The following is a 25,537-nucleotide window of genomic DNA, read 5'->3' as shown; positions in this document are numbered from 1 at the left end:
CGTTATCACTTAATGGTTACAGAGTTCTCATTGGAGTGGTAAAATAGATAGTGGTTATGGTTGCACAACATTGTGAATGTGATTAATGCTGCTAAATTGTCCTTTAAAATGACAAAATTATTTTCTTTTATATATTTTACCACAGTAAAAAGAGAAAGGAAGATAAAATACTGAAGTTTGTTCCTTGGTTCCTTCACTTTCTGTCTCCAGATCCTTATCCCACATATCAGACCAATTTTGTTCGTACAAGCACTTATACTTCCTACATAAAAAACAACAAAAAAGGGCTTCCCTGGTGGCGCAGTGGTTAAGAATCTGCCTGCCAATGCAGGGGACACGGGTTCGAGCCCTGGTCTGGGAAGATCCCACATGCCACGGAGCAACTAAGCCCGTGAGCCACAACTACTGAGCCTGCGTGTCTGGAGCCTGTGCTCTGCAACGGGAGAGGCCGAGACAGTGAGAGGCCCACGCACCGCGATGAAGAGTGGCCCCCGCTCGCCACAACTGGAGAAAGCCCTTGCACAGAAACGAAGACCCAACACAGCCATAAATAAATAAATTAATTAATTAATTAAACAAAAAACAAAAAAAAACCCAAAACAAACAAACAAAAAAAAAAAAAACAAAAAAAAAAACACCTCCTACTTTGCCTTTCCCTTTTAGAAATTTAGAAATCGCTCTAAGTCTATCACACCTGTGAGCAGGTGGCAAAGTCCTCAGTTTGAATTTCAGCCCAGATTCAGACACTTGTGTCCTCTATGGAGCTTTCATGGTCAGATCCCTATGGTCAGATTGCTGGCCTTTGTCACCCCAGTATTCCTGGCTATGCCACATGACACAGCCCTTGTCTTCAAGTTTTGGGGAATAAACACCGAAGAGCAATTCAAGACAGTGTGGAACAGCGTTTCCCTAATGTCAGTCATTTGGATGCCACCTTCCCATACTACTATCTAGTTAATATAGTCTTAAAATGGAATATTTTATTACAAAAGAAAACTTTTTAAATTATATTCTTTTTTTTTTAAGATTTTTTTGATGTGGACCATTTTTACAGTCTTTACTGAATTTGTTACAATACTGCTTCTGTTTTATGTTTTGCTTTTTTTTTTTTTTGCCTGAGGCATGTGGGAATCTTAGCTCCCTGACCAGGGATCGAACCGGCACCCACTGCACTGCAAGGCGAAGTCTTAACCACTGGACCACCAGGTAAGTCCCCCCAAAGAAAACTTTTTATTACTGTAAATCAGAAAACCAGTATCACTTGCCATAAATATCAAAGATAAACTCACAAATCAGGAAGACAAAGTAATTTAAGTTCTACCTATATTATTATCCACCAAAAATTTTCAGCCTAATTTCTTATCTCTCTTTGTCAAAAAAGGGAAAGAAGAAAAAGTGGAGCTAAAGATACACTAGCACAAAATGAGGCTTTCTCCTTGCTGTAATGAAGACAGAAGAACTGCAAGGGCTTTCTCAGTATGTGATTGACTACAATTTACCATATTTCATCAAATCTGACCGTTTTCCCCCCACATTTTGAAATACAGCAGCATCTTACGATCGAGGTGTCATAGTAACACTGTTTTTTCTTTTTCAGCAGTAAGTAAAATAACCTCTGAAAGCTGATGACCATTTGTATTCGATGAAATGGCATGATACACCGTCCATGCACACCACGTGAATGCCCCCGCGATCCCGTTGCCCACTTTGGGAAACCGTTGTGTCGGCGCTGGGGCCTCCTGGTTCTCATTCCCCCGGGCCACTACCTGCTGCGCCTCGAGCGCGCATTGCTGATCAAGGTTCCTTTCTGTCTGGCAGCACAGACTAGGTCAGCTCTCCATCAGAGGACTCCTGAGAGCCCACTGCAAGAAACACTACTTAGCAACGTGCAGACCCCCTTTTCAGACCCGTCACGCAACCCGGTAGGGACCGGCCGGAGGACTCCCAGCCGCAGCCTCGGCGCCTGCACCGCTCCCCCAAGAACGCGCCAGCAGCAACGCGGCCGCAACTCTGTGACGTCAAGACCCCGCTCACGAGTTAGGGGCGGCCCCTCTCCTCCCAGGGCGGGGCGGCGTGATGACGCCACACGCCGGGGCGGGGCCGAGAGTTTGGTGCCCCGGAGTGGGGTGTCGGCGCCTCATTCGGGTGGAGCTGAGCTGGAGACAGGTAGGCTCGGGCTGCAGCCGGGATCGGCCGGATTTGGGAGGCTCCGCGCCGGTCGGGCAGGAGGCGGGGGTCGCGGCGGGGGCAAGGCCGCCGCGCCCTCGTTGTGGCCGGCGCCCCGGTGACAGGGAGTGAAGCTGGCTGGAGCGGGGCTGACGGGGATAGGTGGGTGGGACGGGGCCTGACAGACGGGCGTGGCAGCCAATGGCGCGGCGGGCGCCTCCTGGCGGGCGGAGATTGGCGGGTGCGGGCGTGCGCAGAGGTCGCGCGGGGCGCGGAGCGGCGCTCCATTGGCTGGAGCGGGCAGGGGGTGGGCCGCGCGGCGGATGTGAGGGAATGGGCGCCGCGGCGCGGGTGACCCCCAAGGTCGAGGAGGCGTCACGTGGGAGTCGCCCGGCAGTGTCCTCTCCGCGCCCGGACGGATGGAAGGGTGGCACGCCCTTGAAGAAGCGGCTGCGAATTGTGGGCAGTCCTCCCTTTCCAGAGCGCGGAGACGCTGGTCGGCTTCTGTCCGGGCTGATCCTTCGTTCCTGGGGTGAACCCTTGAGGAACGGATTACCCCGCAGTACCCCCACTTTTTCAGTACCCCACCGTACTAATCCTCCCTGTGTTTCTTGGGGTGACTCCCTTGAGGAGCGGATTACCCCTCAGTATCCTCTGTGTTCAGTACCCCCTATATCCATCCTCCCTGCCGTCTCCTGGGGTGAACCCTTGAGTGGATTACCCCGCAGCATTTACCTTACTCAGTATCTCTGCTGTGCTCAGCAGGCACCGTACCCATTCTCTCCGTGCTCCTCAGCGTGACGCCCTTGATGAGTGGATTACTTTGCCGCACCCTACCGTACTCTGTACCCATATACTCAGGATCTCTCCATACTCAGCACCCTCGGTATCTATCCTCTATGTGAGCTCTTTGGGGTGACAACCTTGATGAGTAGAATACCCTGCAGTACCCTACCGTACTCAGTACGCCACCATACTCTTCTTTCTTCCAGGGGTTTGATAGCTCATGCTGAGATGAAGTGCATTTCCTCGAGGAACACACTAGTGTACCTTTTCCCTTTTACCTGATGTCAGTGTAAGTTGGGTACGGAGACTTAGTAGAAAACCTGTAGCGAGACACTGAGTAGATAAGAAACTGCTATCTCTGCTTTTCGCCCAGAACAGATGACTCAGGCCTGAGGTGTGAACTCTGTCTTGGGGTTTCTCTGTGCCTTGTTCTGCAGGCCTGCGCTTTGAAGCAGGGACTAGAGGCCCACTTCCAGGTACACTGCTCTGAGCAGCTTTAGGATGAATCGCCTGAGATGAAGCCTTGTTTGCACTGTGTCAGGACGTGCAGCAGTCCAACCGCACAGATTTTTGTGCAAGACCTGCGCGGTATGAAAATATATAATACTATTATTCTAGCTTTGCGTATTAGCTGAGGACTAGCTCTTGAAAGTTGGAGAAATATCAGAGTATCCTGATTATATTTTTGAGAGCACTTTCCACGTTTCGAGTACTTTTTTCTTCCTTAACAGCTTTATTGAGATACAATTCACGTATCATACAATTCACTCTTTCAAGTATGCAGTTCAGTGGTTTGTAGTGTGTTTACAGTATGCAGCCATCACCAGATTTCAGCATGCGGGATCCGGGATCCAACCCCGCACCCCCTGCAATGGAAGCACAGAGTCTTAACCACTGGACTGCTGGGGAAGTCCCAAAATTCAGTTACTTTTAAAGACTAACTTTAATTTCAGAAATATGAATTTCTGTTGATTTCATTTAAATTTGAATGCACAGTTTATTAAATGTGAAATATTTACCGTGTTTATTACATGTATATCTTGTATATACATCTATGTGTATCACATCTGCTTTTTTTTTTTTTTTAAACATCTTTATTGGAGTATAATTGCTTTACAATGGTGTGTTAGTTTCTGCTTTATAACAAAGTGAATCAGTTATACATATACATATGTTCCCATCACATCTGCTTTTAATCAGTCTTACTCCTCACTGCCCCATTTGACGAAAGTACTGTATCATCTCCATTAAAATTTTTAGGTAGTTTTATTTTGGGATAATTGTACAATTATTGAGAAATTTATTTTAGAATGGTATAATTTTGAGAAATTGTACATGCAAATCTATTATATGCAGTTATAACAAATGGTACAGAGAGGCCTCAGTGTCCCTTTACCCACTTTTCTCAAATGATAACATTTTACAAAAACTACAGTATTATGTCACAACCAGGTATTGACATTGGTAACAGTCAAAATGGAGAACATTTCTATCACCACAAGCATCCCTCCTGTTACCTTTTTATGGCCATACGCACTTCCATCCTGCTTCCAATTCCTTAGCTTCTGGCAACCACTAATCTGTTTTCCATTTCCGTAATTTTGACGTGTCAGGAACGTTGCATAAGGAGACTCATACAGTAAGTAACCTTTTGGGGATGGCTTTTTTCACTAAGCGTAATTCTCTGTAAATGCATGCAGGGTGTTGTCTGTGTCAGCAGTTTGTTCCTTTTTATGCGTCCAGGCTATTGACGTACCACAGTTGATTTAACTCTCCAACCATTGAAGGACGTCTGGATTGTTTCCATTCTTTGGCTATTAAGCTGTTATAAACATTTATATACAGGTTTTTATGTAAACATAAGTTTTCATTTCTCTGAGGTAAATGTCCAGGAGTGTAATCACTAGGTCATATGGTAGTTGCATGTTTAGTTTTTTTTTTTTTTTTTTAGAAATAGACGAACAGTTTTCCAGAGTGACTGTACCATTTTACATTCCCACCAGTAATGTATTTGTGACCCAGTTTCTCCATTATTCTTGCCAGAGTTTGGTGATGTTACCATTTTCTAAAATTTTAGCCATTCTAATAGATGTGTAGTGATTGTGGTTTTAATTTGCATTTCCCTGATGTCTAGTGTTATTGAATGTCTTTTCATGTGTTTATTTGCCATGGGTATATCCTCTTCAGTGAAATACCTCTTCATATCTTTTGCCCATTTTGTAATTGGATCATTTGTCTTTTTTAATGTTTCATTTTGAGAATTTCTTATACATTCTAGTCCTTTCCTGGATATGTGGTTTGCAGATATTTTCTCTAGTCTGTAGCTTGTCTTTTCATCTTCTTAACAGTATCTTTTGCAGAGCAAAAGCTTTTAATTTTGATCAAGTCCTGTTTATGAATTTTGTCTTTTATGTGTTGTGCTTTTAGTGTCAAGTTAAGAACTCTTTGCCTGGCTCTAGTTTCTCTTACATACTTTTCTAAAAGTTTTATAGTTTTGTATTGTACATTTAAATCTATAATCCATTTTGAGTTGATTTCTGTATAAGGTGTGAAGTCTAGTTTGAGTGGTTTCTTTCTTTTCTTTTCCCTCCCCATAGGTATCCAACCAGCAGCATTTGTTGAAAAGACTGTTCTTTCTCCATTGAACTGCTTTTGCTCTTTTGTCAAAAATCAGTTGGTTGTGCTTGTGTGGGTCTGTTCTAGAGTTCTCTATTCTGTTCCATTGGTCTTTTTGTCTATTTCACCATCAGTACCACAAGTCTTGATTATTGCAGCTACATAATAAATCTTGAAATTAAGTAGATTGGTTCTTCCCACTTCATTATTCTTTTTCAAAATTGTTTCAGCTGATCTAATTCCTTCGCCTTCCCATATAAATTTTAGCATAATCTTGCCTATATCTATAAAAATTCTTGCTGGGATTTTGATAGGAATTGTGTTAAAGTTGTTTATCAATTTGGAGATAACTTCTTTACTATGTTCAATCTTCCAATCCTTAAACAAGGTATGTCTATTTATTTAGGTTTTTTCCTTCCTTCATCAGTGTTTTCTAGTTTTTGGCATACAAGTCCTGTACATGTTTTGTTAGACTTATACTATTTCCTTTAAAAAAATTTTTTGTTGTCATGTGTCTGTTGATAGTTTGTAGAAATACAGTTGTTTTTTGTATATTTATCTTGTATCCTGTGACCCTGCTGAATTCACTTATTAGTTCTATGAGTGTTTTTGTAGATTCCTTGAGATTTTGTCATAGATAATCATGTTATCTGCAGATAGTAGTAGTTTTATTTTTTACTCTCTGTTACATATGCTTTTTAGTTCCTTTTCTTGCCTTATTGCACTGGCTGCAACTCTCAGTACTACGCTGAGTAGTAGGGATGAGAGTGGACATCCTTACATTGCTCCCAGTTTTAAAAAGATGCGTTCAGTCTTTCACCATTAAGTATGTGTTTGCTGTAGGCTTTTGTGGATGCTTTATATTAAGTTAAAGGTCCCCTTTATTCCTACTTTTCTGAGAGTTTTTATCATGGTTGTTGAATTTTATCAAGTGCTTATCTGCATCTATTGATATGAGCATGTGATTTTTCTTCTCTAGCCTGTCAGTATGGTAGATTACATTGTTTTTTGAATATTGAACTAGCCTTGCATCCCTGGAATAAACCCCGTTAGGTCATGGTGTATAATTGTATTTGTATATTGCTTAATTCTATTCGCTAAATTTTGTCAAGGTTATTTATTTATTTATTTGCATCTGTATTCATGAGGAATATGAGTTTAAAGCTTTTTTTTCCTTTTTCTTTTTTCTATCTTTGTCTGGATTTCATTTCAGGGACATATTAGCTTCATGAAATGAATTGGTAAGTTCTCCTCCTTGTATTTTCTGGAAGAGATTTTGTAGAATTGGAGTTAATTAATCTTTAAACATTTGATAGGATTCTGTAGTGAAACCATCAGGGCCTGGAAATAACGTTTTCTTTTTTTTTTTTTTCTTCCTGCACTGCATGGCTTGCGGGATCTTAGTTTCCCAACCAGGGATCGAACCCGTGACCCCTGCAGTGGAAGTGCAGAGTCCTAACCACTGGACCACCAGGGAATTCCCTGGAAATTACTTTATCGGGAGCTTTTAAATTACATATGAAATTTCTTTAATAGTTATTTCAAATTGGGTGAGTTGTGGTAGTTTGTACTTTCGTTGAGTTTCTCTGTATCCTTGCTGACCTCATGTCTAGCTTTTCCATCTCTTGTTGAAAGGGGTGTTGAAGTTTCCAACTATAATTGTAGGTTTGTCTTTTTCTCCTTTCTCTTTTATTGGTTTGATTCACATATTTTGCAATTATGTTGTTTGGTGCATACACATTTAGAATAGCTATATCCTCTTAGTGGATTAACCGTTTGTCATTAGTATCTCTGTGTCTGGTAATTTTCTTTGCTCTGATGTCTACCTTATCTGATAATAATATAGTCCTCCTGCTTTCCTTTGATTAATGTTTTCATGGTATATAATTTTTCATCCTTTCACTTCCAACCTTCCTGTATTGTTACATTTGAAGTTTCTTATATTATTGGATCCTGTTGTTTTATCCATTCTGCCAATCTCTGTTTTCTAATTGGTGTATTTAGGTCATTTACATAACATATCAAGTAATTATTGATGTGTTAGGACTTAAGTCTGCCATTTTATCCTTTACTTCCTTTTTTGTTTTTTGTTCCTCTGCTTTCTTTATCTTGACTTCTTGTGGGTTACTTGAACACATTTTTAAATTCTGCTTTTATTTATATGTAGTGTTTTTGAGTATATTGTTTGTGTAGCTTTTTTAGTGGTTGTCTAGGTATTATATATACATAGTTTATCACAGTATACTGGTGTCATCATTTTATCAGTTTGAATGAAGTATAGAAACCATATCTCTGTTTACATCACTTTACCCTACTCCACTTAAAATTGTCTTTTAACACATTTTTGACTGGAGACATATCACGGCCACAGACGTTAGTTTCTGCAAAAATCCCCCAGTCAGTAATGTGTTAAATATTTCCTTTACGGACATATCATTAGAACCACATCAGATGTGTTGAAATTTTTGCTTCATCAATCACACATCATTTAGAAGATTTCTAGAGGAAAAGGAAATTATATTTACCCATATATTGTCTTTCTGTTGTTCTTTCTTTCTTCATGATGTTGCAGGATTCCTTTTATCATTTACTTTCTGTTTACAGGATTTCCTTTAGCCATTCATTTTGGGTAGGTCTTCTGGCAGCAGATTTTTTTAGTTTTTCTTCATCTAAGAAGATCTTTATTCCCCTTTTGTTCCTGAAGGATATTTTTGCTGGATATAGGATTCTGGATTAACAGTTGTTTTCCTTCAACACTTGAAAAGTGTTAATGCCACTTTCTCCTGGCCTCCATAGTTTCTGGTGAGAAATATGCTATTCAAGTTGTTTGTAGTTTTCAAAAGCTTGTGATGGGTCTTGGAGTGGATTGCTTTGGGTTTATTTTGTTTGGGGTTCTCTAAGCTTCTTGAATCTATAGGTTTATGTCTTTTTGCCAAATTTGGGGAGTTTTCAGCCATTGTTTGAATACGTTTTCAGCCCCTTCCTCTTTCTGCTCCTCCTGAGATTCTGATGACATTTATATTCAGCATTAGGTCTTTTGTTATAGTCTCACATGTTCCTGAGGTCCTGTTCTTTTTTTTTTTTCCCCAGTCTGTTTTCTCTGTTCAGATTGCGAAATTCCTTTTGTTCATGTTTGTTCATGTTCACGTTCACTGTTTCTTCTTTCTTCAGTTTAACCTATCCATCAAGTTTTTTATTCTGGTTATTGTAATTTTCAGTTCTGAAATTTCCATTTGGTTCTTCTTTATATCTTCTTTTTCTTTACTGAGGCTTTCTACTTTCATTTGTTTCAAGCATGTTCCTAGTTGCTTGTGGAAGCATTTTGATGCTGGCTCTTTGAAAATCTTTGCCAGATAATTCTAACATCTGTGTCATCTTGGTGTTGGTGAGCTTCCTCTGACACTGCCGGGGGGGTAGGAGGTGCTGCCTGGTTATGGAGGTGGAGGCTCCTCACCTGGCCTCCTTGGTGTCTGTGGGCAGGGACTCCTTGTTACTGCTGTGTGGGTGTAATTTCCCAATTACACCTTTGTGATTCCACCCTGCCTGGGAAGGCAGAGGTGCTGCCCTGTTACTGCTGGGCGAGTGTAGAATCCAGGCTCCCTCCTAGATAGTTGGGGTGGGGATGGAAGTCCCTGATCTCCTCTGACACTACCAGGTGGAGTGGGAGTGGGCCACAGTGTTTCTGTGGGGTTGGTTGCAGTAGAGTGGTTATTGTCTAAAAATATTCTGTCCTGCTAGGCTGCCCCATTCCTGGTCCTTTGGCCAGAGAGGGCAGACTTTTACTGCAGCTTTTTTTTGGGTCTACATTAGTTGGTATTTCTGGGTTACCAGCTTCTTCAGAACCTAGCCTGGAATATATGAGGCAGAAGGAAAACCGAGAACTCAATGCTCAGTCTTTTTGGTCCCTGAAGTCCCTTCCCAGTCTGTCTCCTCTCCACCTTTCAGAGTCTTTTGTTTTGTTTTGTGTTAAATGAAGCATCTCATGTTTTTAGCTGCATTTAGTGGGAAACAGAAGTCCTGTATGTGCTTTTTAAATTTTTAATAAATATTGACAAGTGTCCTTGCTTTCCATAAAAATTTAATAATTTCTACTTTAACCAACACCTTTAAAAAGTGCCTGTTTACTTATACCATACACCACTGCAGTCAGGGCACCTTTGGTAACACAGTGCTGGTCTGGGAAGGATGGATCAGTCTTCAGACCCATGCACTGAAGCTTGTTTGGGGTTCCCACTTCAGAGGTGGAAGTGCCCCCCCAGCAATCTGGTCAGCTACCCACTCCAAATTTACTTCTGTTTAGTTTTACCTTGGGAACTTCAGCTTTTTAAGACATATCATTAGTTGTGGAGTGGGTTTTTTGTTTTTTTTTTCTGGTAGGTTGTAGTCCTTTAGTCATAAAAATACTTTTTTTAAAAAAATAAATTTATTTATTTTTGGCTGTGTTGGGTCTTCGTTACTGCTCGTGGGCTTTCTCTAGTTGCAGTGAGTGGGGGCTACTCTTCGTTGCGATGCGCAGGCTTCGCATTGCGGTGGCTTCTCTTGTTGTGGAGCACGGGCTCTAGGCACGCGGGCTTCAGGAGTTGTGGCACGTGGGCTCGGTGGTTGTGGCTCGCAGGCTCTAGAGTGCAGTCTCAGTAGTTGTGGCGCACAGGCTTAGTTGCTCCGCGGCATGTGGGATCTTCCCGGACCAGGGTTGGAACCCGTGTCCCCTGCATTGGCAGGCGGATTCTTAACCACTGTGCCACCAGGGAAGTCCCATAAAAGTACTTTTAAAGTGTGCAAAGTTCTTTCATGTTTGTATCATAGTTACAAAAAACATTGAGGGAGCAGAAGTGATTGCTTCCTTCACTTTATGGCAAAGGAAACTGAACACAGATCAAGTGACACATTTAAGGCTCACACAGCAAGGAAGAGTCACTCTGCCTGTTTGCCCTGCAGGCTCAACCGCCGTTTCTGTCTAATAATGGCAAAATACCTTTGTAGTTTAAGCGTACTCTGCACTACCTCTCAACCCCTCAGTTTATGTTTGATGAGGCATCACAAGTGAAAGACGTTGCATCCTCTTGAGATTCTCAACCAGTAAGAGAAAATTGGTACTTGTGCTCTCTCTGTACGTAATGTCTTTGTATCACTGCTAAAACTAGAATAATGGATTAACAGCCATAGGTATGTAGTAAGCATTGTTTTCTTGTTTCATCATGAAAATCTTAATGCGTCCAAAACAAAACCAAAAACAAAAAACAAAAAACCTCTCAAGGTAAGTTTTTTAAAAATGGTTCTTAGGCGACACACAATGGTAACAATCATTTAATGATGCATGTGTTTTTCCCTAAAAGACTCATGTCCTGAGAAGTTGCCCAGGCTGTTTTTGCCTCTTTAATTACTCCTCTGCCTAGCCAGCATGAGGGTGGTAGACTTCGAGAGTCAGTTTATCTCCTCATCCTGTGAATGGGGAGGTGGCCTTGGGTAAGGTGTGTGCTGCCTGACTGGGGAATGTCCAGGCACAGATAAAGTTCTGTTTTATTTTCCTAAGGACAGAGCACTGAACCCTTAAAAACAAATTTTGCTTTGGTTTTGGGGGGTTTTTCAATGTTATTTTTCTCAAATGTATAGATTTATACTTGCATCTTGAAATTAATGGGTTACAGATAGTGTCACTTTGTGTACTTTATTGACAGGGATAGGCTCGTTTATGTTTCTTCTTAGACTTTTTTAAAAACAACTTTATTGAGGGGCTTCCCTGGTGGTCCAGTGGTTGGGACTCCATGCTTCCACTGCAAGGGGGCGCGGGTTCGATCCCTGGTTGGGGAACTAGGATCCCACATGCCGCGCGGTGTGGCAAAAAAATAAAAAATAAAGTTTAGGTTTGGGCAAATCTGTTCACAAACATTTAAAAGCAAAAAACTTTATTGAGGTATAATTCATATACCATACAATTCACCCATTTAAATTGTACAATTTAACATTTTACAGTATGTCAGAAGGTTGTGAAACCATCAGCATTATCTATCAATAGTTTTAGAACATTTTCATTCCCCGCCCCCGCCCAAAAAAAAAAAAAAAAAACCACCATACCCATTAGTTGTCATGTCTTATCCTTGCTATCCCCAGTCCTGGGCTTTCTGTCTGTATCAATTTGCCTCTTTTGAACATCTTCATATAAATGAAGTCATACAACATTTTGTGTTTTTTGTGTGTGAATGACTGTTTTCACTTAAAAGTTTCAAAGTTCATCTATGTTGCAAGAGATGTCAGTATTTCATTCCTATACATTGCCTAATACTATTACATGGTATGGCTATACCACATTCTGAATACCCATTGATCAGTTGATGGACATTTGAGTTGTTTCCACTTTTTGGCTTGTATAATGCTACAGTGAACATCCGTGTGCAAGGTCTTGTGTGGACGTATGTTTTTGTTTTTCTTGGTTGTATACCTAGGAGTGGAGTTGCTGAGTCATATGGTAATTCTATGTTTAACTTTTTGAGGAACTGCCAAACTGTTTTCCAAAGTGACTGCACCAGCTTACATTCCCACCAGAATTGTATGAGGGTTCTAAATTCTTCATGTTCTCTCCAACACTTGCTTGTATTGATTGTATCTAATCTAGTGGGCATGATGTGGTATCTTGTTGTGGTTTTGATTTGCATTTTTTTCCCTAATGACTAATGATGTTGAGTATCTTTTAATGTGCTTATTGGTCATTTGTGTGTCTTCTTTGGGAAAATGTCTGTTTGTATCCTTTGACAATTTTTTAAAAATTAATCAATTTATTTATTTGGCTGCGTCGTGTCCTAGTTGTGGCACGAGGGCTCCTAGTTGTGCTGCATGCGGCACGCAAACTCTTAGTTGCGTCATGTGGGGTCCAGTTCCCTGACCAGGGATCGAACCCGGGCCCCCCTGCGTTGGGAGCGTGGAGTCTTAACCACTGCGCCACCAGGGAAGTCACTTTTGGCAATTTTTTGATTGGGTTATTTTTATTTTCATTATTGAATTATAAGAGTTCTTATCAGCTGTATGATTTGCAAATATTCCTTTTACTCTTAGACTGTCTTCTCTTTTTTGATGGTGTCCTTTGAAGCACGAAAGTTTTTATTTGGATGAAGTCCAGTTTGTCTATTTTTTTTGTTGTTTGTCCTTCTGGTGTCCTAACTAAGACACGTTGTTTGTCTCAAGGCTATGAAGATTTACTCCATTTTAACTTGGAAGTTATAAAACTTCGAAGAGTCTTACAGTTTTAGCTCTTACATTTAGGTCTTCGGTCCATTTTGAGTTAATTTTGTATATGGTGTGAGACAGGGGTCCAAACTTCATTTTTTCACATGTGGATCTCCCGTTGCCCCAGCACCATCTGTTGAAAAGACTATTCTTTCCCCATTGAGAATTTTTGGCCCCCTTGTCAAGTAGAAATATTGTTCTAAACCACAAGTCAGAACACTTGGACTTTTTGGACAACCCGAAGCTTTCATGAAAGTGAACAATTCAATGTTTCTACCAAAAATGGTGCACTATTCATAATGTTGACTCTGGAATTGGAAGCATGGAATCTGAACCTACCAAAATCTGAAATGTATATACCTGCTGTCTGCTCTGTGGGTCCATCAGATCGTGGATAGAGAACAGCTGTTCCTGGTCTTCCCGGGGTGGAGGCTGGGGATGTTGAGCCATCTGCTGAAGGGCAGGTGTTCCGATGAGTCATCTTAAGGGAAGTTTGGAAATTGCTAGTAATGGTGCTCGGCAACACTGAGCTATTTGTCAGATTCGGTGACTGTAGATAGCTAGGTAACGTGGTTTGTTCATAGTATCATATTGGAAGGACTGCATTGGGAAGAACACATGAAACAAGCAGTTTTGTGCCTGTCAGTGTGGTGCCTGTTAATTGGGTATCGCAGCAACTGAGTAATGACAGTTACTGGAGGTGATGATACTGCCGTGTTCTAGGAGAAAACCCCAACTCAGAGGCCATCGAGTGTTTCAAGCTGCCTAAAAATTAACGTGGAAAGCAGCAGTAGTAGTATTTTTGCCATCAGTGTCTTTCTTTGTCTGCCCATTAGAGAAAATGGGAGTATAGCTGGAGGTAGGAAGAACTACTGAAGTTACTTAAGGTTAAAAAGAAAAGGAGTTAAGATGGCATTCTATAGCAAAATATAGGCTTGTTCATCTCTAATTTTTAAGGAGCAAGTTTTTGTTTGTTGTTTAGTTTGTTCTTAAAGTACCTGTTCCGCTTTTCCCTTTTGCTGACCTGTCTTTTCTGAGCCGCAGAACAGGCCAGACACACTCTCTGTCAGTGTCCTTTATGCGTATTCTGATCATATTTGGCTTAAGAGGAAGGGTTCTTATAAACAGTGTAGAGGATAGTTTATGTAACATTTATTTCTGGGTATAGTTCTCAGCATGTCTCAGAGCTGGGATTTCCTTCAGGCAGGAGTGGAGGTGGGGTGTAATTCCAACTTTACAGCCAGGGCACTTGCTTCAAGGCAGATTTAAGGGCAACCAAGTGTTAGGCCAGCAGGCACCGTATCTCAGGGCAGAGGGCTGTGGTGAGCCTCGCCCCTGCCCTGGGGCTCCCTTCCCCTCCCACAGCCTCTCTCGCTTTGACGGGAAGGTGCCGGGATTTTTATGGGGAGAGGAACTGCACAGTGTCCTTATCCCTTCCTGACTGGGTCTCTTCCCGGAGGCATCTGGATTCTGACTTGGAAGATGCTTGGAAGTGGTTCAAGACCCCTCCGGGGACAGTCTAAACTCTTTCATGGTCTGGTGGGTGCATCAGCTGCTTTTGTAAAATGGCTAGTGTAGATAGAGTTACATACTAGATTTAGTAAAATTACAATCCTCAAACTCAAGGTCCATTCAACCTTGGGGAAAACTTAAACTCAGAAAGGTGACCTGTAAAACAAGAACTAGCGCCTGCCTTCTAGGGAGTTGGTGGGGTTCGTGAAGAGTCTAACATGTCAAGTTGATGACCATAGAGCGCCCCAAGGTAGGTAGACGCTTCTGTGGTCCTTGCTGCCTTCCTCTTGCGGAGCCCGCTCCCTCGCTGTCAGCCCTCCTCCCGCTCCCAGTCTTAGGGAACGGGGGTCAGCACCCCGGCTGTCCAGCAAGTCCACCTCTCCTGCAGACAAGACGATTCTTGCTCCTCCTCTGTGTTCTTCGCACCTTTCCACCTCTCTGTCTTTCCTCCTCCTGATTCTTATATTTAGAATGCCTGCCGTCCCCGCCTCTCCAGAGCTGAATCCCCCCTGTCCTCCACGCCCGTCCCCAAGCTTTCCCAGCCGCTGGAAAGGGACACCTGGGAGGACTGGGTTCTCCCATGGAGTTCTTTTGGCATTTTCTGTGCCTCTCAAGCACTCAGTGCTGTCGCTGTAAGTTTTAATTTTTTACATTTTTTTTTTTTTGCTGCTCAAAGATAAATTATTTGAGGGTGAGCAAAATAATTTTCCAATGTCTCCGTGTTCTCCAGAATACCGTGAGTCCAGCGGGTACTCGGTAGTCTCCAGATAGATTAGAAAGTATCTTTGTCATTTTACAATTAATATTAATCTAATCATTAATTAATCTTTGTTGCCTTTTCCTATAATTGTTTTATACAACGTATAAACTTACAGGGCGTCACATATTTATCATGATATATCGTATCCCTCAAACTAGATTGAAACTTGCAGGCGAAGACCATAACCTCTGCAGCTGTGTTCTCTCCTCCCCATGTCGAGCACAGGCCCTGTACATAGAAGATTGGTCAGTTTGACTACCTCCTGCTGTGTCGTGCTCTCTGAAGCAGGGCACGCGGCCACAAATGCATTTACAGGGTCTTTCTCCTCCAGCCACAGTCTGCGAGGTTTTCCCCCAGTAGCCTTGTCTGCTACAATGCTCTTTCTAACTTTTCTTTCTTTTTTTGGTGCAGACAGTCGTGAGAGACTTCAGGACAAGAATGTTTCACTTAAGGACTTGTGCTGCTAAGTTGAGGCCATTGACGGCTTCCCAGACTGTGAAGACATTTTCACAAAACAGACCAGCAGCAGCTAGGACGTTTGGGCAGATCCGGTGCTATACTGCCCCCGTTGCTGCGGAGCCCTTCCTCAGCGGGACTAGTTCGAACTATGTGGAGGAAATGTACTATGCTTGGTTGGAAAACCCCAAAAGTGTACACAAGGTAAGGCTCAGAGGAGCAGGTGTCTTCGTGTGTTTGGAGTCTTGGCCGATGGTGGCTGGCCGTCCAGGTAAGTGCATGTGTTCTGAGGACCGTCGAGAAGGAAGGCAGGCAGGTGGCTGGAAGCCCCACCGACCCGAGTTCTCTCCGTCAGCCCAACTCGGCCATCACACCAGGCCCAACTGGAACCGCCTTCTCTGGAGGGGCGTGTCCCTCTCTCCGTGTGCGGAGCGCTCAAGGCCTTGCTCCCTGGAACAGCCAACGTGTTAAACCGGCAAGGATGTAGAGAAGCACTTGCACCACTCCCAGGCTCTCACCAAGGCTGCTGCAGGATGGTGATGCCGCAGAAAGGAAGCCCACGGAAGGAGAGACCCCGCAGGAAGCTCCTCTGTCCCTCTGTCCTCAGAACACCTGAAAACCATTTCATGTGATTTCTGTATAAATGACATTTTAGATCAGTATGTTCACGTTTTTCTCTTGTATTTGAAAGTAAATTCTGTGAAGTCTTCCTTATAATTTCTCTGTGTTAACCGGTGAGGCTCTTCCTTAGAGCCTCTCTCTTCACACGTTTACTTGATACAGAGCGTGCCTAGTGGGAGAACTTCTTCACAGCATTTTGGCCAGTGATATGTATGGGTTTTGATGACCGTTTCTTGGTTTTCAGGTCAGGCAGCTGGCCCAGCAGAAGCTGGAGGGTAGACCCCCAAGTTGCTCAGACTCCTTGTGCCCCGTTGCGGGGTGTGTGAAGGAGACAGTACGTGTGAGGTGCTCAGGGTCTGCGCAGAGGAAGTGCCCCCCGGAGGCTGGCTGTCATCACTGTTGATCTGGCTCTTTCCTTGTGAATTTTAGGGACTTGTTATCTAAAAGCAGCCTGCTTCCATTGGGCCCTTGAGCGTAAGCTTTACCCTTTTACCCTGAAGCATTAGTGACATTTAGATTGGGTACGTTTGACTGCAGGAGCCACCAGCCCCGTTTCATCAGGAATGCCGCTTCTTGGTCTGAACCTCCTTGCCCAGCAAGGTTTCCATGGCAACCTGGAAGCTGCATTGCTCCGTGAGCAAGATGAGACCTGGTTTCCTATGGGAGGAGATCTGGGGTGTGTTTCCCAAGACTGTAGACAAACGCACTGCCCGGAGAGAAGTGCCTCTGCCTGTGATGTCAGATATTAGCGGTTTCTGAAGACCGTTGCTACAAGGTTATCTCTCAAATAAACTTAGCCCGGAGGTTTCAGAATCAGACTTACATCTTGTGTCCAGGCTGTCCCTTGCCTTCCTTTTCTCAGACGTAACCTCTTTGTGGAACCAACCAAGTCTTCTTAAGTTATATTTGGTTTTAGGGAGAACAGCACCTGAGTGAGTTATTGCGAGTTAACAGGGATCTAGGTCGGGGAACGTCCGTGTGTGAATGCCTGGCGTCACGGGAATGGGTTGCAGTGGAGAAGCACACTGTGGCTCTGTGGTGCAGAGCTCTGGAAAGTGGGGCTGAAAGCATCACGGTGGCTGTTACCATTATTAGTATTTGTATGAATATTGTTACCGTTATTGCTTTAAAAAAATTGTTTAAAAGACTTATTCTGTAGAGCAGTTTTAGGTTTATAGCAAAATTGAGGGGAAGGTACAGAGAATTGCCATGTACCCCTGCCCCCGACGTGCAGTCTCCCCGCCATCAACACCCCCGCCAGAGTTACAACATTTGTCACAGTTGATGAACCTACATTGACATGTCATCATCACCCAAAGCCCATAGTCTACATTAGGGTTCACTCTTGGTGGTGTGCATTCTGTGGTTTTGGACAAATACATAATGCCATGTATCACCATTATAGTATCATAGAGAGTGTTTTCACTGCCCTAAAAATGCTCTATGCTCCACCTATTTTTTTTTTTTTTTTAATTTATTTTTTATTTATTTATTTTTGGCTGCGTTGGGTCTTCGTTGCTGCGCGCGGGCTTTCTCTAGTTGTGGCGAGCAGGGGCTACTCTTCGTTGCGGTGCGCGGGCTTCTCACTGCAGTGGCGTCTCTTGTTGCGGAGCACAGGCTTTAGGCGCACGGGCTCAGTAGTTGTGGCACATGAGCTCAGTAGTTGTGCTCCACCTATTCTTGAAAAGTATTTTTATCACATGGTGTCAAGGAAGGTAACGCTTGGGGGTTCTCAGGTTGTGTGGGATGGTCACTGTGTCCATCTGTCCCAGGGATGAGGACAGCACAGTGAGAGGACTACTGACAGGCACAGATGCAGCCTGCTGAGGAAGAATCCAGAGTGAGGATTGGGTCCTTGGGCTCCGCGGGTCAGAGCAAGCACCTCTTTAGCACCTCTTTGAGAGATTCTGCGGGGGATATGGGTAAAGGATCTCAAAAAAGGACTTTTCAGTTTAATAAGAGAATACATGCAGATTGGCGTCTTTGGGCCAGATTTTATGTGCTGGTTTCTGTGTCAGGATTCTCCAGGGGACACAGCGTCTTCTTGAGGGAGAGGGACAGGATGGTGTAAATCAGTGGACATTTACAATGGCAGTGTCCCTCCACGGCCATCCCAGCAAAGTGGACTTGATCGCCTCTCCAAGTTGAGTTAGGCCCAATACCTGTTGTATGCTCATTTTTTGAGTGACAGGATCCAGAGCTTTCATCAGATTTTCAAAGGCATTTGTGACCCACGGAAGGCCTTGGAAATCGTTGGCTTTATTAAGAATGCTTCGTTTGTGCTCTGTGTTAGAAAAAATAGTTTAGGGAGAGATAAAGAAAATTAGGTTTTAAGATTTAGATTGATCATCTTTCTGAGCTCTCATTTCTGCATCAGATAAGGGATGTCAAATTCCTTGTCCCGAGAGCTGGTTCTGTCATCATTCTCCTCCCTCCCTTTGCAGAGGGCTTATGAGGAACTGCTAGGACTGAATTTTTTTGTGTTCAGCAGAAACAGCACAGATTTAGCATCTCCCCCTCCCTGCCCTTCTACGCTCTGCTTTCCTATTATTTTTTAAACTTTTTATGACGTTTTCAAACATACAATAGTGGTGTCAATTACAAATTGACACTTACCATCTACCTTTACAAGGATCAAATTATGAACTCTGCAGCTGCTGACCTTCAACACCCCCTGAAAGGAGTTCAGGGGGTGGAGATCAGGAATGAAGCACTCTGTGCTCTGGGAAAAGCTGGGAGAACAGGTCTTCAGATAGATATTTTCAGGAGAAGATTTTATGAGCCCAATTCTGTCATCTCCCTGTATCTAGAAAAGTACTAAAATCCTTCATGGTGCTGTGTGCTCCTCGTGACTAGCAACAACCTTCTGCAGAAAATATGTGCTCGGTTGCATGTACTCCCCCTTCACCGAAATCACAAATATACTGACCTTCCCCCCTACCCCTTTGGAGCAGTTTCTCGGAGCTCTCTGAAATGCTGTCTCCCGGGCTATAGTCCTCATTTTGCCCCAAATAAAGCTTAACTCACAACTCTCACGTTGTGCTTTTTTTTTCTTCCCCCAGTTGACAGGAGTGTGAAATGAACCTCCGTGAGGAGACCCATCACGCAACTTCAGTAGCTCTCTGCAGTTTGCCAGTCTTTAAAAATCTGTTCCTTCCCCACTTACTTTTCTGTCATAAATGCATCTGAGTGGCTCTATCAAGGGAATGGTTTCTTCACCACACCTAACAAAATTAACAAGTTACTTCTCTAATATTATAATCTCATTCTCAGTCTATATTCAGCTGTTTGTGATTACCTTAAAGCTACCCTTTCACGTTTGACTTTATAATTTACTTTATTATTTTGTCGTATCCCTATTTTTAAAGAAAACTTTTATTTCTAAATGTTTAATGGGGACTGTTATGTTTGTGGTAAAGTAATCAAGCAGTTCAGGGGTGCAAGCCCCCGAGCGCTCTCTGTGCCTCTGCGCCCAGTTACCTGGCCGGCCCAGGGTCTGCCTTTGCACTCCATCTCGCCATCCCTCTCCTCTTTGTCCCTTGGTGTGGTCCTCTCCTAGACAGCCGTCTCTTCCCCATCATTTTCTCCAGTCCGGCCTCTGCGCTCCAGTGTAGCTCGCTCCTTGAACCCCTAGGACCCGTCAGCCAGGGCCTGTTCTGTCAGCATGCTAAGCCCTCCCTCATTAAGGTCTTGGCCATGTTGGGGACAAGTCAGATGGTGGCATCTTATTTTTATTTATGTCTTAAAAACAGAGTCAAAACCAGATTGCCTTTGTTAGTGTTTCACACAGACAGGTAATTGAGAGTTGCTGAGCCCTCACCGGGCCCCTCCTGTGCAGCAGAGGCAGGTGCCCGCCCTCACCTCCACCCCCGCCACAGTCACAGCGTGGTATCAGCCCTGCAGGGAGGACCCAGGGTCGGGCCGTGTGCCCTCTCCACCCTGTGGTGCCCTTTGTGCCCCTGCTCACTGGGCCACCACGGCCGTCCTTGGTGCATCGGAGCTCACTTCCCCTGCCTGGGCCTTCTCAGTGACCTCTGCCCACTTCCTAAAAGCCTGTCTTCCTCGTCTTGCTGACTGCGTCCATTTCCTCTCCTGCCTTCTGCGGGCCAGCTCCCACGTGTAGTAACAGCTCTCTGGTCCAGTGTGGTCGCCACAAGAGCTCTGTGCGGCGCTCGACGTGCAGATCCTAGACTCTCGGTCCCACCTCTCTGAGCTCGGCCATGCCACCCTTCTGGCCCGGGCACTTCTGCTTCTTCCTTCCATGCTCGTGAAACACAATGCTGTTATTTTCTGTAATTGAACCAGACAAGCAGAGCAGAAAGAGACACACGTCGTCCCCAGTATGGGGTGACACCGTTCCTTTTCATTCTGCAGCTTTGAAACTGCCTTGGCTGCACTTTAAAAACTCAACCGCGGTTCGCCCTAGTTCTTTGCTGGCCTTGGGGAAAAACACACATGTGGTATACTTCACGGGCTTTCAGTGATCGAGGCTGTTAAACCTCACTTTGAAGTTCCCCCTCCATACTCAGCTTCCTAAATCAGGATGGATCTCAACCCTGGTGACTTTTTGTGTTAAATCGACTAAACCAACTAAGGACATCTTCCCTAACTTCAGTATAGTATTTTACTCTTAAACGATTCGTGTTTATACCATCAGGGACATAAAATTAACACCTTTGGAAAGTGTAAGGGTCCTGAAGCAGTGCCTTCACCTTATGTGTGTAGCAGTTTGCAGCTCGTGACAGTTTTATTGGAGGACTGAGTCGAGTGGCTGCCAGGAGGTGTGAGTGTGCAGGGCCCGCTAGCTCGTGGGCCCGTGGGGACTTCGGGAAGCCGAGCACAGTTAGAATACAGAGTAAACCCCACCGGCTTCTGCAGGGAAGCGCCAGTCGTTCTGAGTTTTGAAGGGTAAGGAAGGGGTCTGGCCAGGGACAGGGTGGCTGTACCCAGAAGAGGCACGTGTGAAGGCAGAGGGCCGCAGGGGCCCGGGGAGGGCCGGGGGGCACTCAGCGAGCACTCACAGAGGCTCCTGGGAGGCTCGGCGCCAGGAGCCCAAGGCAGCAAAGTGAAGACCAGCAGTTTGAGCTGCGACGTACGTGGAGAGGCCCCGAGATCAAGCCGAGGGGTGTTGGCTTAGTTTGTGAAACGCTGTGGGAGTGTGGACCCCTGAGCAGTTGGCAGAAAGTGAGGGTGTCAGGCGCTGATGGAGAGCTAACTAAGCCTGCAGTGGCCGGAGGGCGGGCTGGGAGTAAAGGCGTGCTGCATCTTTGGGAGCGTGATTTTTTAATGACTGTCCTTTTGTACTGTATTTTAAGCAAGAATCGTGGGTTTTTAAGTGTCAGTGATAACGAGAGAGAGATCCAGAGCGACCTCAAGGGGAAGGTGGGCACCAAGAGCAAGAAAGGAGCGAGTCAACCTCGGGGCTGGGGCAGCTCCTTTTTTTTTTTTGGTTGCACCAGGTCTTGGTTGAGGCAGGTGGACTCTTTAGTTGTGGCATTCAGGCTCCTTAGTTGTGGCATGCATGTGGGATCTAGTTCCCTGACCAGGGATTGAACCCCGGCCTCCTGCATTGGGATCGCAGAGTCTTATCCACTGCACCACCGGGGAAGTCCCTGGGGCAGCTCTTGAGAAGGGCACAGCGAGCTCTGCCCCAGCCGCCTGCCTGGCGCCTCCTCTCTGGGGAAGGGAAGAAGGAGCACGTTGTCAGCGGGAGGTGTTCTTTGGGGCCTTTCCCAGAAAGGGGCTGTGATGGTGATCGCATCGTCAGCCCAGAGCCCCTAGGCCACTCACTCCCCGACTCCGCCTGTGCCAGGCCCCCGCGAGGGGTCTGAAGGTCTGCTGGGCTCTGGACTCTGCCGTCCATGGGCAGGTCGTGAGTTTAGGGCCTTGTCTCTTAAGTGGTCCCGACTCGCAGAGCCAGAATTCTCTCGGAGCCTGAGGCTTGGCTCAGCTGGGCTAGGCCCTCCAGGTGGGGCCATCCACTAGGCGCGTGGGGACCAGATGCCCACTGTGGTCCCGCACAGCTGCCCTGGACCCTGGAGAGTCGCAGTTCTGAGTTGACAGAATGCACTGTTGGGTGCGGACAGCCAGGCAGAGGGCAAGGGCTCTCACTTCCTGAGGAATGCCAGAAAAACTGCGCATGAGAGCCGTCACAGGCGTCCTGTGTATGATATTTTCCTGCAGTAAAAGTCTGGTTTCTATGAGCGTTTGTGTAATAAACCACCCCAAGACTTGGCAACTCGAAACACCACCAGTGAAGTCTTTCTCATGGTTCCCAGCTTCCGTGCAGCTGAGGTTTGGCCAGGCTGCAGCCCCGCAAAGGACCCCCTCACATCTGGTGCTTGGTGCTACCTATCCACCAGGCCCTGCCATCAGCCAGGGGACCAGAGAGACTCCCTCACAAGTCCTCAGTGTAGCTCCAAGAGGAGAAGGGAGGAGAGGCTGCAGGCCTTGGATGCCCCACCCAGAACTCACACTGCCACTCCCACCCATGGCCTTGGTCAAAGCAAGTCTCAGGCCAGCCCCCAAGGGCTCACCTCCAGTGGAGGAGCCACATGGCCACTGAAGGGGGCCTTTTGTGGACCTGGGAGGACATGTGGCCACTGGGCAGCCTACCACAGTCCTTTCTATAATGATCTGATGGGCCACTGCCTTTAGTCTAGGGCGGAAACCCAGGCAGTATCATTCCTCTATCAGCAGATTCCTTAGAGAAGAGCTGAGGCAGCTTTTCTTTGCTAATCTTGTGTGTTTATTGCCGTTTTACCTGTACACCCATACAGAGAGAAGATAGTAGAACTTGTCTGGAGATGTTCTCTCGCCTGTACTACACTGTGCTTTAAAAATAACAGCATCGCTCTGATCGAGCACAGTTCATTTGGCTTCTCTGGCTGAGGCATCCCCAAGCAGAACCCCCAAGTTTAACTGCTCCCAGTATAAATAGGTCTGTGGTGACAGGTCAGGCAGGCCCAGGTCCTGGTGCCTCCTAGACGTGGTGGTGGGCAGTGAGCTGGGTCGGGACATGGCCCTGCCCGTCCTCAACTGGGGACAGTTTGAGCAAGGCCCTGCCTGTGGTTGGAGGGGTCTGCAGCCCAGCGCTATGCATGTCTTTCGAGACTGCCTAGCCCTGAAGCAGGAACCTTTTGTGCAGGTCTGTGGCCATTCACTGCGGGTCTTCTCGCCCCCTCACCCCGGGCATCGTCTCGTCGGGACGTTTGGATAGTCCCACACGGTGTTTTCAGGAAAGGCATGGAGCCCAGCAGTTGGCACAGACAGGGCACACCAGGAGGGTTGTAGACACTGCCCCATGCAGGCTTTTCATACACAGCACAGACATGAATCACTCAGCTCCACGCCATAGCTGGGCTGGTGTGCACAGAAAGCTAGGCGCTTAGGAAATAATGCAGAATTTGCCAGCACACTTTCTAAGCTGGAAGAGCCCCTGTGCAGGGTGAGTAGGGAGACGTGCAGCCTCAGAGCAGTGCCAGCTCCCTCCAGGGCACTGGGGTCCTTGAGGAGCAGCACCTGTCGGCCAGCGAGTCACAGGTGACCATCCTTGGCTCAGGGAGCTGTTGCCTGTCCATTTATTTGACTGAATTAGCCTGAACCTGCCAAACCCTTGTTTGGCCATGCATGTGTTTTCCTTGGTCACTTGTTCCTTTGAATTTCACGTTTGTGGCAGTTAAAAAGCATTGACAGTATCAGAACATAATGATATGGTTGTTTGTGACAGTGCTGGCATCTGACGTCCAGAGCCGGCAGTCATTAGTTTATCAACTGTGATGGCCTTTGAGCCTGGGGTTTGGTCCATTCAAGAGGTGGCCAGAGGCTGCCCCACCCCATCCCCGGCATGGTGTTTTACGTCAGGGTCCTTGGCGGGGCGCCCAGCAGAGGGTGGTGGTGGCTAGCAGGTGACATCATGTTCTAGACCAGGGTGCATAATGCGGGTGGGTGGGGTTTGTTCCATAGCTAAGGTGGAGACGAGACAGCAGGGCATCTGAAGGGGACTTTGGACGATAGAAAGTGGTCTGTTCAGTCCAGAACCCAGAGTCATAGAATTGATCAGCTAGAATAAGCATTAGTAACCCTAGGGTTAAGCTTTGATCATCAGCTTCTTGAACAAATATGAGTATACCTACAGGTGCTTTTTAAGGTGTAAAAAGCTACACAAGTATAGGGGTGTCCTAAGTAACCTGTGCTCCCTACTTTTATAGGCAAGGAATGGGGCACAGAGAGCTGAAGCGACTTCCCTGGCCCTCGCCCAGCCTGTGGGGGCCAGGACGGGGGCCCCCAACCCCCAGGAGCAGGCGGGCAGCAGGCAGGCCCACTCTGGTGGGCTCAGCCTGTGCGTGGCCCTGGTACGTCACCCAGTTGCACTGGCCCGCGTATCTGACACACATCAGGGGCCTTTGAGACGGGGTGGGGAAGGGCGCTTGGTAGCAGGTTTGCAACCCCTCCAAAACCAAACCCTTCGTGAACAAGTCTCTGTCATGACCTTCACAGACAGGAACTTGGCCCTGAGACTCTTGCGATCTGCTGACAATCAACAGGGTAAAGTCGGCTTGCCTCACTGAACCACTGACACCCGCGTCCCCTGGTTAGCAGTCCCACACCCACTGAGGTCAGCATCTTATCTGAGATGAGGACTCTGGACGGTCCACGGTCTTACAGCTGTCACGGCACCCACTGCTGCACCTGACACCCCGCCTAGCACAGCACTTATTAGCACCACACCTGACACCATACCTAGGACCACGCCAGACCGAGCACCTGGCATCCACCTCGCATCACACCTGACACTGCATCTGATACCACCCCTAGAACCACAGCTAACACCCCGCAGCACCACATTTGACATCCCAGGGAGCACAGCACCTAGCATCACACCTGATACCAGCCCTACCACTGCACCTGACATTGCATCTGACACCACACCTGTCAAGATGTTCGTCTTTGAAGGAGTCTGACCTGTCTGAACTTAACTCAGCAGGTGTGTTGAGCACTTACTATGTGCAAAGCACCGGACCAACTTCCTTAGACGTTACAGAGGAGAAGGGATGTGTTTGCAGCTTTGAAGAGCTGCCTCTAATTGGGGAGAGGAGGACTGGTGGCGGCAGGGAAAGCCCGTTGGGGCTGTGAGAAGTCTGGGAGGTGTACGGGGGAGCATAGGAGCTGATGGCTTTTGAAAACAGGCCTTCATGCACTACAGTTAAATGCTTTTAGTTATCTAAAATTAAATGTAAGCATTCTGGTTTCATTTCAGCCAGAAAGTTATACTTATTTGTACTTGAAATCTATCGTGTTTTGGTTTAAGTCATTTCAGCAACAAGTTGATGGCCTTAAACCCACTCGTGGGAGGTGGGTGGCCGGCCTACACTACCGTTGACGGGCCAGGGCTGCTCG

General features: G+C 45.9%; 1 protein-coding gene across 1 annotated transcript in view; it reads left to right on the top strand.

Annotated features, from left to right (window-relative positions):
- Positions 1-2,097: 2,097 nt before the first annotated feature.
- Positions 2,098-25,537, top strand: part of OGDH (oxoglutarate dehydrogenase) — a 76,653-nt gene continuing 53,213 nt past the window's right edge. The window contains exons 1-2 of the mRNA XM_068550289.1: positions 2,098-2,166; positions 15,473-15,721. Of these exons, the coding sequence (XP_068406390.1) occupies positions 15,500-15,721 (222 nt within the window). The 5' untranslated portion in view covers positions 2,098-2,166; positions 15,473-15,499. The remainder of the gene's footprint in view (positions 2,167-15,472; positions 15,722-25,537) is intronic.

The sequence above is a fragment of the Eschrichtius robustus genome, chromosome 8 (assembly GCF_028021215.1).
Source record: "Eschrichtius robustus isolate mEscRob2 chromosome 8, mEscRob2.pri, whole genome shotgun sequence".
NCBI lineage: Eukaryota > Metazoa > Chordata > Mammalia > Artiodactyla > Eschrichtiidae > Eschrichtius > Eschrichtius robustus.
Note: the sequence above shows the minus strand (reverse complement) of the source record. Positions and strands in the feature narration are given on the sequence as shown.